This window comes from Vigna unguiculata, chromosome 4, assembly GCF_037176805.1.
Source record: "Vigna unguiculata cultivar grain cowpea cultivar isolate G323 ecotype 2 chromosome 4, ASM3717680v1, whole genome shotgun sequence".
NCBI lineage: Eukaryota > Viridiplantae > Streptophyta > Magnoliopsida > Fabales > Fabaceae > Vigna > Vigna unguiculata.
The window spans coordinates 12,300,735-12,313,702 of record NC_140795.1 but is presented as its reverse complement, the minus strand read 5'-3'; the positions used below and the strand labels follow the sequence as shown (position 1 = coordinate 12,313,702).

Genomic DNA, 12,968 nt, shown 5'->3' with positions numbered 1-12,968 from the left:
GCTTAATATCTGTTTATTTTATATCTTCGGATTTGATTCTCCATCTTTTGATGCTTGATTTTCTCCTCTTTTTGTGCTTGCAATATTTGTTTTTCTCCTTCTTCCATGGCATTACATCTTTCTTCAATTTGGCATCATCCTTCATATTTCTTCTTATATCAAGATCATCTTCTTTTTCTTTGTCCGATGTGGATTTCATTGGAGTGGCATTGGACCTTTTGTGAATATTAAAATGTGAACCTCCATCTCCTTTCTTCACTTGGACATCTACTTTCTTCCAAAGATATTTATTTTCTAATTTTGATCCTTCTTTCATGTTCACTTTCTTTGTATCAAATTCCTCCTTAATAAAATCCAGCACAAATCTTTTGTCTTTCATGTGGACTTTGAATACCTCTATGTTGTTAGCATTTTTTATCACACATACTTTATTTTCAAAGGAGACCTTATAACCTTTCTCTAACAATTGAGCAACACTTAACAAATTCTGGGTAATTTCAGGAACATATAAGACATCAAAAATTAATTTGATACCTGAATGAGTTTTAATTGAAACTGTTCCTGTCCTTTCACAGCAAGTTGTTCTCCATTCCCAATTCTTACCTTGGAAATATTTGATTTCTTCAGCTCCTTGAAAATTTCTCTATCATGAGTCATATGGTTTGTGCAACCACTATCTATAATCCAATCTTTTGAAGATTCGTTGGTTGTGACACATGATGTTGTAAAAAGTAGATCTTCCTCTGATTTATCCTCATCTGATTTATTCTCCACAATCTGAACATCTTCTTGAGAATCTTTAGATTTGCATACCTTTTCCACATGTCCCAATTGACCACATTTGTGACATTTGACATCTGGCCTCCACCAACACCAGTTAGGTTGATGACCTTTTCTCTTGCAATGGGGACAAGATGGAAAAACCTGTGTGTTATTGTATTTGCTCCTTCTATTTTTCTTGACTATGAGAGCATTATCTTCCGTGTAATTTAAATTACCTTCAACCGCCTCATGATCTTCTCTCATCAATCTTCGTTGTTCTTGTGCTTGCAAGGCATGTATCACCTCTGTAAAGGAGATTGTAGACAAATCTTTTGTATTTTCTAAGGAAGCAATAGATGCCTCATATCTTTCCAGCACCGTCACCAGAATTTTCTCAACAAGTCTAGAATCTGGAAACTCCTTTCCCAACAATTTTATCTTGTTGGCAATACCCAATAATTTGTTTGAGTATTCTTTAATCGTCTCTGACTCTTTCATTCTTTGCATCTCGAACTCCTTTATCAAGTTCAAAACTTTCATGCCTCGAATCTTCTCGTTCCCTTCATATTCTGCTTTCAAGTATTCCCAGATTTCTTTGGGAGACTTTAGAGTCATGATCCTGGTCATAATCATTTGTGAAACACCTGCGAACAAGCATGATTTTGCCTTTGCCTTTCTCGTTTTCTTTTCTTTATGTGCTTTAATTTGAGCCGCGGTGGGATTTTCAGACAAGGGAACATCATCTTCCTCCACAACTTCCCATAGATCTAGCCCCTCTAGATATGTTTGCATCCTTACCGCCCATAGATCATAGCTTTCACCACCAAAGAGTGGAATAGCGACGTGTGACATATTTCCTTCCATTCTATCGGTAGTAAGAACAATGACTCTGATACCAGTTGTTAGGATTTTTAGGGCTTTTGATAATATGAGAGATATAAAAGATATATGAGAGATATATGTGATATGTTATACGGAGGAACATGTTTTTTTATTTTATTGATATACTCTATATATAGAGCAAAATATAACAAATATCAAGTATAAAATATTTAGAATATCTCACTCCTAATCTAAAATAATAACAAATTTCTAAAACTGACACATGTCTCTAAAACTGAAATATTTTCCAAAACTAATTTAAATAAAAAAAGATATTAAGTAATATTCTCAATACTAGTAGCTACCTACAAAATATATGTAAATGACTAAAATATGTACACACACAAAAATATTGTTGATCAACAAATGAAGAAGTCTACTATTATAATTCACTTAGCCTAAAGATGAACAAGACTAAAAAACTATAAGAAGTTGTAATCTAACTCCACCCAACTTAGTAGTTAAATATAAAACACATGACTAAAATATTTAAAAATATAAAGATGTCAATTGGATAATAAGTTTACTATTATAATTACTAGTGTAAACACAGGCGCTATCGCACCTGTGTGTACACATTTTTTTGAATTATATTAATAATTGATGATGTTGTAATGTTATTAAGTTAATAAATAAAATAAAAGTATATTTATAAAAAATAAAATAAAATGTACGGAGAAAATAAGAGAAAAATAACTGTTGATGAATAGTAGGAGAAAAAAAGAAAAAGGAGATAAGTAAATAATTTTATAAAAACTTATACAAATAACCATTAATTTTTAAAAATTTAATAAATAATTAAATTATAAAGGGTAAAGTTGGAATTATGAAATGTGGACACAAAAGAGGGAATCCCCTTTATATATAGTTATAGATAATTGACGTGGCATAAATAAAGAATTTGTATATAAATATAAATAAACAAAAATATAAAAATAGTGGACTATAGTTTCTTATTATGTAAATATATACATATATATATATATATATATATATACATATATATATATATATATATATATATATATATATCCAAAATTTGAAAGATCCATTTCATTTATTTAAGATTTCCATCTCATCATAAGTTTAGCTTAGAATTAGGTTTAGCCATTTTTTTCATATTCAACTCTATTATGCACAAATGTAAATTTAGTTATAAAGCACAACCAAACTCAAGCAAAATTTTTTAGCATTCAATACTTCCTTTCAGTAATTTTTATGAGTATGAAAAAAATTCAAATCATCCATTAGTCGAAAACATTTTCAATTGTGGAATTCATAAATTTGTTTTGAATTGTACAATTTAAAATTCAAAAATTTATTTCACCTTAAAAATATATTTCAGAACATACGATTTAAAGTTTTGAATATGTTTATAGATTGTATACTTCAAAAATATATTATAGATTAAACAATATAAAACGCATTTTTAAAATACATAATTCAAAATAAATTTGAGTCTAAAAAAATATTCTAAATTATATAATTTGAAATTTAAGTTATAAAATGTGAAAATATATTTCGGATAGGATAATTTAAAACATATTTTTTTAATTGTGTGATTTGAATTTTAAAATATGACATTTTACACTTTTCTACCACCCATACGAAGATGCATGAAGAAATCATAGTTGTGGAGGAAGAAATAGCCCAAAACTGAATAACATATTCGACCGATTAATTTTTATTTATTTTTCCATCAAATCAAATGCTTTATTTTTATACAAATACAAATTACTGAACTTTACAATCTGAAAGTTGGAAGAGCATTGGCACAGATAGACATCTTAAATCCTCTCACAACTAACAACCACCCTACTGACTAAAAATACATAGCATAATCGCCTAAATCTGATTAACCATCTAAAACTTTCTTACATTCACTTTTGTTGGTTCATCTTGATTTTATAAGTGCAAGTTAACTAAAAACAGAAAAATCAAGAAAAAAAAACACAAATCACAAAGAAACTATACATCAGAAATATTCAGCGTGTAATGTAACAGAAAGGACATCTCTTACACCCTTCTCATGCCTGATTTACACATACAATCAGACTACTCAAATATTCATGTTTCGGAAAGGAATTTACTCTTTTGTTTGCAACACAAAGGAGATGTGAGACATTTCGATCATTAATGACAAAATTAAGACAAGATTTTGACAAATGTATGGCTTGTTGGACATGTTCGAGTAATATGAACTGTTGATCTTTTTCATCGATGATTATTGAGATTTTTTTACTTTCTCTCTAAAGTGAAAGCTTACTCCACCAGAGTTCAATTCCTGTAGAAGAATATAACTTGTCTTTGAGTCACAAACCATACTTCGTCCTTATCATGTCAGAAATATAGCCAAAGCAAACCCAAAAGAAGGATTATTTTTTATATAACCTATGACTGTATGCACAGAGAATATACTCTTCTATATGTATATATACACAATTGCTATTGACCTCGCTGTTGAAGCCGATACTTTCCCAAAAAATTCAATATTGCTCTCCAACCAAAGATTCCAAAATCTAATATTTCTGAAAAACAAGAAAAAAAAAGAAAAGAAAGAATCATCATCTCTGCCTCATCAATAAAATAAATTAAATAAACAATATGAAATCTCATGAAGAAACCACATTGGAAAGATCAGAAACAAAATTGTCCTTACTTTCAAAAGTGTAGAGAGACCCTGATGATACTTATTTCTTAAATAAGTTTAAAGATGGACATACAAAGTGAGAAACCAAGATCAATATCTTATTTGGACTAACCAAAGGAAAGGATTACTTTAGAATTTAGAAGAACTACCACAATCTAAAATAAGGCATGGCCTGACAATGAAGTCCCAATAAGGCAAAAGAAGAAAAACTTACCTATAACTTCTAACTGGTTGAAATTGAGTATATTACTCTGACCCCTTCTGTATTTTACTTGCACCACACTAACCTCTTCTGCGTTTAAACACCTTAAAAAAATGGCCATCGAATAACAAACCTCTTTTTGATTTTTTTTATATATTTTTTTCAAAACAAAGGTGAGGGGTAGGTAACAAATAAAATTCACGGGAGGTGAGAGTAATATACTGTTGATTCTAGTTTTTCCTCGGTCCAAGTGAAGAAAATTGGTTGCATAGAACTTGCATAGGATCTGGAAGACTATTATTTGTCAGATGATTCGAACTAGCAAGCCATGTCCCTGGAATGTCAAATTTCCTGCAGTAACTAATATGTTAATGATTCTATTTGAAATAAATTTTCCACTATTTTTGACCATGTGAAGCTAAACAGAGTTAGTATAGGAGTTATACCCATCATAACATCTGGTTTTGCAGCATCTAAGAATATCAACGGAATAACTCCTGTATGAAATGTCAATATTCCTTGCCAAATTGGTTACCTCAGACAATGGAAAAACATCCCAAATCTTCAAAATTTGAACATAATTTGAGTTCTCCTTTATAACATCGACGGTCCAAACAAGATAAAGTGACTCATTGACCTTGTACAGCTCCAATAGTTGGGAAGAAATATCATCCACAACTCCAAGATTTATTTCCCGTTTAGGCTGACGCCAACCACTTGAAAATTGCCTCAGCAGGGAACATATTTTCTGGCAAATCTCAGTGCTCTTAATTCTTGCCATAGAGATTAGAAAACTTTGATTGAAACAAACCTATAATAAAGTCACGGGAGTTCATGAAAAAGGTAAAGCAGTTTAAGAATTGTCAGAAGACTAGGACAATAACCGATCTGGTATGCATTTATGATGTGAGAAACTTTTTGTTTTAGTTGGAAATGTTCTCTGTCTCTTGTTATGTATGCTTTAAGGGGTTAACTTGAATTCTAATGTCTTTTTCAGTATTAAAAGTAGAGTCTCGAGAACGATTCTAAGGTCCGTTACCTTCCACCTTGCTTTCCTGAAGAGTGGAGAACTCAAATGCAGTAGATCACCAACTTGACCAAGATCAATAATGGAAGTTGTAATAGCATGAGATAACCTATCATCTTCGTCAGCATTATGATAACACCCTCGAGACCTAGCACCAAGGACTATTCTCTCCCAAATAGAGCCACTATTCATCAAAGTTTCCCCATTACCTACTATCCAAAGACAATACCTGTATAGATAAGGAACAGGACATTCATGATTACAACAAAATGTAGAACAAATAGCGTGTATAATAAATGGGAACATATCATACCTTGCTCTTGTTAAGGCAACATTAGTTCTTGGAAGATTAGAAATAAAACCCACAAATCCCATGTTATTATATCTTACAGTGGATATTATTATCACATCCTCTTCACCACCTTGGACATCATCAGCAGTGCAAACCTTCACGGAAAAGTTATGATCAACATCACTTCCAATCCTTTTTCCAATAGCATCTTGTATGGCAATAACCTGAGCTTTATATGGAGATATAACACCAACACTAACAGTCCGTGTTCTAGAATCTGTAAAGAGTCAATAGATGATAATTAAAATCCAAACATTACAACAAAAGTTACCATTCATAAATTACATGATGAAGAACTTATCACAAACATTTAGAGTTCAGTTGGTTACTTTTACCCGTAGTCATATTATAGATCACATAATAAAATTACCTTTGTAGAGCTCAAAAACAATCTCAGATACCACAGCTACTTCCACCCTATTTTTCCGGCTATTCCCTTCATCTAATTCATCTTGTCCATAAGTAACATTTATGAAAGAGTAGAACTTAAACATATCACCACATAGAAAATGCTTCTCATAGCTTCTTTCTTTGACCCTTGGAGAATCCAAAATCTGTTTGTCATAGAATTCCATATTTGGAAACAAGCTAATGGATGGATGCATTCTATACTGAATATTGAGAAGCTGTTTTTCATGACCCAAGAGGACCAGTCTTTCAAACAAACTTCTTCCGAACCCTGCCTTGCTGGAAATCTGTATATTCATAAAAATTTCTATATGTTGAAATATTTTTTCCATGAATTTCATAATAGAGCTAAAAAAGTGAGACATAATAACGAACATGCTTGCACAGTCAGGAAAACAGGAAATAACAAGACTGGAACACACCTCACTTTTGACTAGGGCAGGCAACTGTTTCTCGTCTCCAATAAGCACAACATGACGAAGACCAGGAAGTTGTAAAGGTATATTTGACTCACATTCTTTGAGTTGAGCAGCTTCATCAATAACTAACATTTCTAGTCTACAGTGTTCTACTGCATGCAATCTAGCAGAGCTCGCAGCAGTACAAAAAAGCATGCGAGATCTTCTGAGACAAAAGCTTTTGATTGAATATTCATCAGTAAAATCAGGAAGAACGAAGATATTTACAAGAGATTTCAGTATTTTAAGGCATTCTTTCCTGGTTATACCCAACTTAGCCTGCCAAGTACAGCAACTACCAGTTCTAAATGATGTTTCCAACCAGACAAGGGTGCAAAGCACCTGGCAAGAATATTTACACGGTAATCAAGAAATATATCAAGAAGATCATCTCGATCGTCAATACTCATCCGCTTTCTGTTGCCAAATAACACTATGTCGCCAAGACCATAAGTGTGATAATCAATGGAGTCCATCACTAGCCTAAGAAACCTGGAAGTCACTTCCAGCACAGCCACATTAGTTGGGGCACCAGTAAGTGTTCTGCATTTCCGCTTGAGGAGGGCAAATAGTAATGAGCCAACTGTTTTTGTTTTTGTTTTCCCTGTCCCTGTGGGCCCCAAATCAATTTCACAATAATTTTGTGAGAGCACTCCCTTGCAGCTAAACAACTTAAAACTCCCTCTTCTTGAGCTTTGTTCAAATCGAATGATCGAATAACAGCACCAATATTTGACACATCAATAGTGCACCTTTCACTAGAGAAACATTGAGCACAATTTCCCCCAACCTGTCAGAAGATGCAACATTTGAAGTACTTAATCATCTATCCAATCAATAAGGTTATCTTGACAAGGTAATGGAACAAAATTAGAGGGTATATACAAAAGATCTAGCTTCATCTGCTAACCAGTTGTACAGTTATACCATGAACTAGACATTGCAAGGCATATATATCTATGGTAAAAGGCAGAGAATAAACCATTGCTCTTACAGCAGGATCAGGTTGGAGCAGTTGTTTGATTACATGGATATCTGGACCTTCTGGATCCGAGTTCAGTGCATTCCATATACGCCTATTTGTTGTTATATTGATAAGATAGGCAGCAAAACCATATATGCCATATAGATATCTGCCATCCTCCTGCCAGTACATTTCCAATTTAATGGGATTTGAAGCTAGTATTTGAACCTCATAAACATCTTCCTCGTCTTTTTTCTTTCTAACCTTCCCAATTAAACCAATAAGATAGGAATTTCCATGCTTGTTCAAATCATCTATGCATTCTGGCCTTGTATTAGTCAAAGTAAAAAGTTGTCCAATCTCAGGCTCACATATATCTCCTTTTCTATCACTATCTACCACTGTTTTCATTTCTATCTGGTATAACAAATCCTGAGGTGGTTTATAATTTTCAGAAAAAGCAATGTCGGTTATTTCATACACCGGAGCCTCTGACAACATCTTCATGCTTGAGCATAAATCTGTACGAGTTTCCTCAATAAGAGGAAAAGTAAATGATTTCAAATAGTGAGCTACGGACAAGAATGTCTTTGGAATTTGCCTCACCTATTAAAACGTACAGACATAACAGCTTTAGAATCTAATTATATGCAAAAAAGGTAAGGAGCTTCTAGTATGCAATGAATGTTGACTACACAATCAGATATTTATCAACATATTAGAAAGATATAAATCCTCAGTCCTAACCAATAACTGCATGCAGCCTGTAAGAATTATTTTCGTTTACACATGACATAACTCATTAATCCGTACAAAAATCAATATATAAAAAAGAAGGAAAAACAATATTTTTTCACATCAAAGAACATACTCAATGAAGAATCCTCAAGCCTGTTATGTACTAAAGAAACCCCAGGTAGCCCTTGTATGCGTGATCAGGGTGATCACACCTACTTATAAATTTATGATGCATGGATACAATAACTGTATCAAATACTATCCGATAGGGTGATACGATATGTTTATTTTTAAATTGCCAGGTTACTATATGTGACACTTACATATCTAAAGTGTATAAAAATTCTAAAAACATAATGTATATCTAATTGCAATTGCGTGCATGCAAGTAAAAACACATTTCTCAGACATTGTAAGAAAAACTATAACCTATCATCATCATAAAAGAATTAGTGCTTCATATATAAGATACTTCATCAATAAGTCCTGCCAAATGTTAGAGTACAGGATATGGATATGTGACACATATTCCCCTCTAGAAATCACTATATATTGGGCTCAAATCAAATGATCCAGAATCAGACAGTCCACCTATGTTGTCAAACAAATTGATTCAATCCTACACTAAGAAACAATGTAAAGAGGAAAATTGAATTATTACACCAACACTAAGGAACTTTGTAAATACCAAACAAAACCCAACGCATACGACAGGCAGCAAGTTTGTTGCGTAAAGCCTACTAGCCTAACTAGACAGTAGTAACAAAAACACTCAAAGTTTTAAAGTGAGAATTTACAGCGTAATTTAACCTAAAACTAACTATGGTGAGCTCAGGAAAAAAAAACGTCATAGAGGAACAAATGACCACTTAATAAAGCTAGGACATCAGTAACCTGACCTTGTCTATGTAAAGATCATTGTTGACTACATCCTCAAGAGACCAAGATAGTATCAATCTCGAAAAACCCTCACTCGTTTCCATCACTTGGTTTCTAAAAAAAATCAATCAGATTATCACTCACTGATACAGAAACTCATTGATCAATGAGGGGAAACGAATAGGAAGGAACAATTGCCCTTGCAGAGAGAACAGAGAGGTTCCAGAATTTTACTCTCTAATACACGAGGCAAAACACACGAGGCAAGACAATTGCCTAATTTATATAGAGATGTCATATTTTTTGGTGAAAAAGGTTAGAAAAAAAATATATCGAGCATCCAAAATTTTATAAAAGAAGGATAAAAGAAGGAAATATCCACATTGGTAAATCAAATCAAATCAGTGTTTTTTATGTACAAAGATGACAGGAAAATTTAATTGCTAGAAAAGTATGTAGGTATTAGGAGTTATTTTGATAACTGACTTAAAATTTAACGTATTCTTCTTCTAAGAACTAGTGGAAAGGGATATGTATTAAATATGTCAATTCCGGGTAATTAAACTAATTTGTATTTTTAGTCTAATTATTAAATTATATAGTGATTAATTTTACTTTGGTGTAAGGTCCCATTTAATTAATAAAATAATTAAATGAAAGTTGAGTCAAGGAGTATAACATCACAACTTACAAATATACAAGGTATAAAAAAATGAGATACTGAGGCACACCACGATGTCAATACAAAATAGAATTCAAGGGTCAACAATATTTAAAATAATTGTCCAAGAAGCAGACAAATACATGGGCTACAACCCTAAAGAGAATTCAGACAAGTAGGATCTGATCCAAAATGAACTAGGCAACGGAATCTCCAATATCCTGTTGACCACGAGGAGTTCTTGCATCTGCTCACATCAATCAATTGATGATCATCGCAAAAAGAGAAAACCATACACAGAACGTACAAACAAGCAGAAAGGGTAAGCTAGCGTAGAAAAACGTTTTATCATACAATTCATACATTTTCATAGTTAAAGATACATACATTGACCAATCATGTGATGACTCGCAAACAATACACTAAGACTCAAGACACAACTTATCCGGATACATATAATTAGTCGGATTCACCGGATGTTTGCACTTGTGGTGGCCTCTACTGCTCTATCGAGCTAATTGTCAAAGAGTCTCATCCTACCACACATAAGGTTAGCCTTAAAGTGTCTTAGGCCTCCTGCTACTCTCACCACTTGAGCCAGTACGCTCTACGTGAGACTAACTGACTCTTTAGAGTGTCATGATGCAATCCTTACCTTGAATCCTTACTAAATTATATAATGAGGCACCACCACGAAACTCCCACTAACAGGGTCATGGAAATACGTCCTGACCAATGAGGCACCACCATGCAACCAACATGGAATTACGTTCTGACCAATGAGGCACCATCAGGAGATCTCACCTAGAGTTCCATGGAATTATGCCTTGACCAATGAGGCACCACCAAGAAACTATCGTGGAATTACGTCCTGACCACACTAACATCATGTTCCATCAATCGATATAACATTATTGTTCATACCAATTCCATGTCAATTTTATAACCAACCATCCCATACTCATTACACGCCAAGATCATGCCAAACTCATCATTCACAACCCATACGCCATTTTACTCATGCATATTCACTCATTTCATGCTTTAATATAGCAATCCAACTTAACAACACATTATGCAAACGATTTTGGGATTTTAGAAATAAAATTGCAGCTTGTGTAAAGCTCTAAAATTTTGTATTTATATTCAAATTAAATATGATTCAATCAAGAGTAGTGCAATGCAAAAAAAAAAAGAGTAGTGTCACATCAATCAAACATACTCGCACACCATATATTTTTATTCGACCAACAATCTCATTCAAGCATCACAACCATACAAACAGACCAAAAATCGGCAAAATAACTTTAAAAACATAAATCCTAGCTTCCCTTACCTGGAAAAAGCTAGCAGAATATTCAGACACCCAAGCAAGTGAGTACTACCGACCACGAGGCAGATTCACAAGCTGTAAAACAGTGGAATAGATTCAAAATGGGTTACCATGGTGAACCCCAGTTAGAATCATGATGACAGAGCTGGGAATGAAAAAGGTACGGTGGAGAATCAACTTACATGGACTGAAGAATGGAGTTGAGCTAACGTGAAGAAGGGTAAGACCCAAACCCTAGCAAGAGCTTCTATGGAGAGAAAAGGGAAGAATGAGAGCACCGATTTTGGCAAGTGAGTGCAGAATGAGGGACCTTGACTGCTTTATGGGCCTTGGCACCCTTTGGGCCAGCCTTTAGGCCCAACTGATTAGGAGCAACCCTTAAAAATAAGAGTAGAAAATAATTGAGCCTTATATTGGGAATTGAGCTTTTTGATTCATAAAAAAAATTGATAAATCCAAATAAAATAATTTTTTTAAATAAAAAAATATTATTGACTTTTTGTGTAATTACTTTATTGATATAAGTTAATAACAATAAAATATGTTGTTTATACACTTTAACGATAATGACATATGTATTCCTTTTAGATTATTTTTGGAGTGTATTAATTCAATTATAACAAAGTTTGGACAATTTCTTCTTCAGCTTCTGGAGTGTATTGTTTCTGGCAAGAATATTTTTGTCAAACAAATTGGACCGAGTGTGAAGTTAATTTAGGGGGCTTCTCCCTACACCCCCAACCTTTCTCATGTACCCCCAATAATTACGTTTTTCTCCCTCATAAATTTTACCTTCCTTTGGTGGTTGAAAATAATGAAACGAAAATTTACTACGCTACCAGTCCTCTTCTTTTTATCTCTGCTTCAGCCTGCACCCCCAACTTTCCTCCCACGTTCCGTTTTCTTCACTCTCTTTGTTTCCTCCCAATATTTTTCTTCACTCCCTCTAGTCAGTGTCTCTTTGATTCAAGCTTTAGTGGTCCTAGTGTCTCTCTGATTCAAGCTCCCACCAGTGGTCCAAGTGGTCCCTGGTGTTACAGATGTCGACATCCACTTCAGACATTTGAGTTGCAGATATCGACATCCATTTCGCAATTATATTTTCTTTTTTGTATTACGGATGTCGACATCTGCTTCAGACAGTTGCGTTGCAGATGTCGACATCCGTTTCGTATTTTTTTTTTGTTTTTTGGTATTATGGGTGTCGACATCCGCTTCAGACAATTGCATTGAGGATGTCGACATCAGTTTCATATTTTTTTTTATGTATTATGAATGTCAACATCCGCTTCAGACAGTTGCGTTGCAGATGTCGACATCCGTTTCGTATCTTTTTTTTTTGGTATGACGGGACATCCGCTTCATACACTCACATCCTTAATCTTAATTTTGTAGGACCTCCCTCCCAAAACTACCATTTTCTTCATTTTCCACATCTACCTCCTCACACTCTTTCTAATCCAATCTTGCACCTCAACCACCAGACACGATTTTTTAACCTTATTCTGAATAACATGGCTGTAGTATTAAGACCCTTTTGAAAATAATTATTTGGGTTTCATGGTGTTGGAACAAAATGGGTTTGGCAAGTAAGTAAGTAGTTGAAATGAGTAAAGTGATTGGTTAAAGAGATTTAATGAGTTTAAGCATGT

The 12,968-nt window shown here is 33.6% G+C and overlaps 1 protein-coding gene and 1 pseudogene across 2 annotated transcripts; both read right to left on the bottom strand.

Moving 5' to 3' along the window:
• Window positions 1-522: 522 nt before the first annotated feature.
• Window positions 523-1,626, bottom strand: LOC146886803 (uncharacterized). Its single transcript, XM_085671876.1, has one exon. It carries the CDS (start codon window positions 1,624-1,626, stop codon window positions 523-525), a length of 1,104 nt encoding a protein of 367 aa, XP_085528002.1.
• Window positions 1,627-3,597: 1,971 nt separating this feature from the next.
• On the bottom strand, window positions 3,598-9,599 carry LOC114181009 (DNA polymerase alpha-associated DNA helicase A-like; annotated as a pseudogene). The gene is made up of 9 exons (XR_014994254.1): window positions 9,343-9,599; window positions 7,736-8,311; window positions 6,706-7,531; window positions 6,246-6,570; window positions 5,837-6,092; window positions 5,536-5,752; window positions 4,943-5,307; window positions 4,509-4,847; window positions 3,598-4,172 (listed from the first exon to the last, which is right to left on the bottom strand). The product of XR_014994254.1 is annotated as a DNA polymerase alpha-associated DNA helicase A-like (transcript).
• Window positions 9,600-12,968: the final 3,369 nt, after the last annotated feature.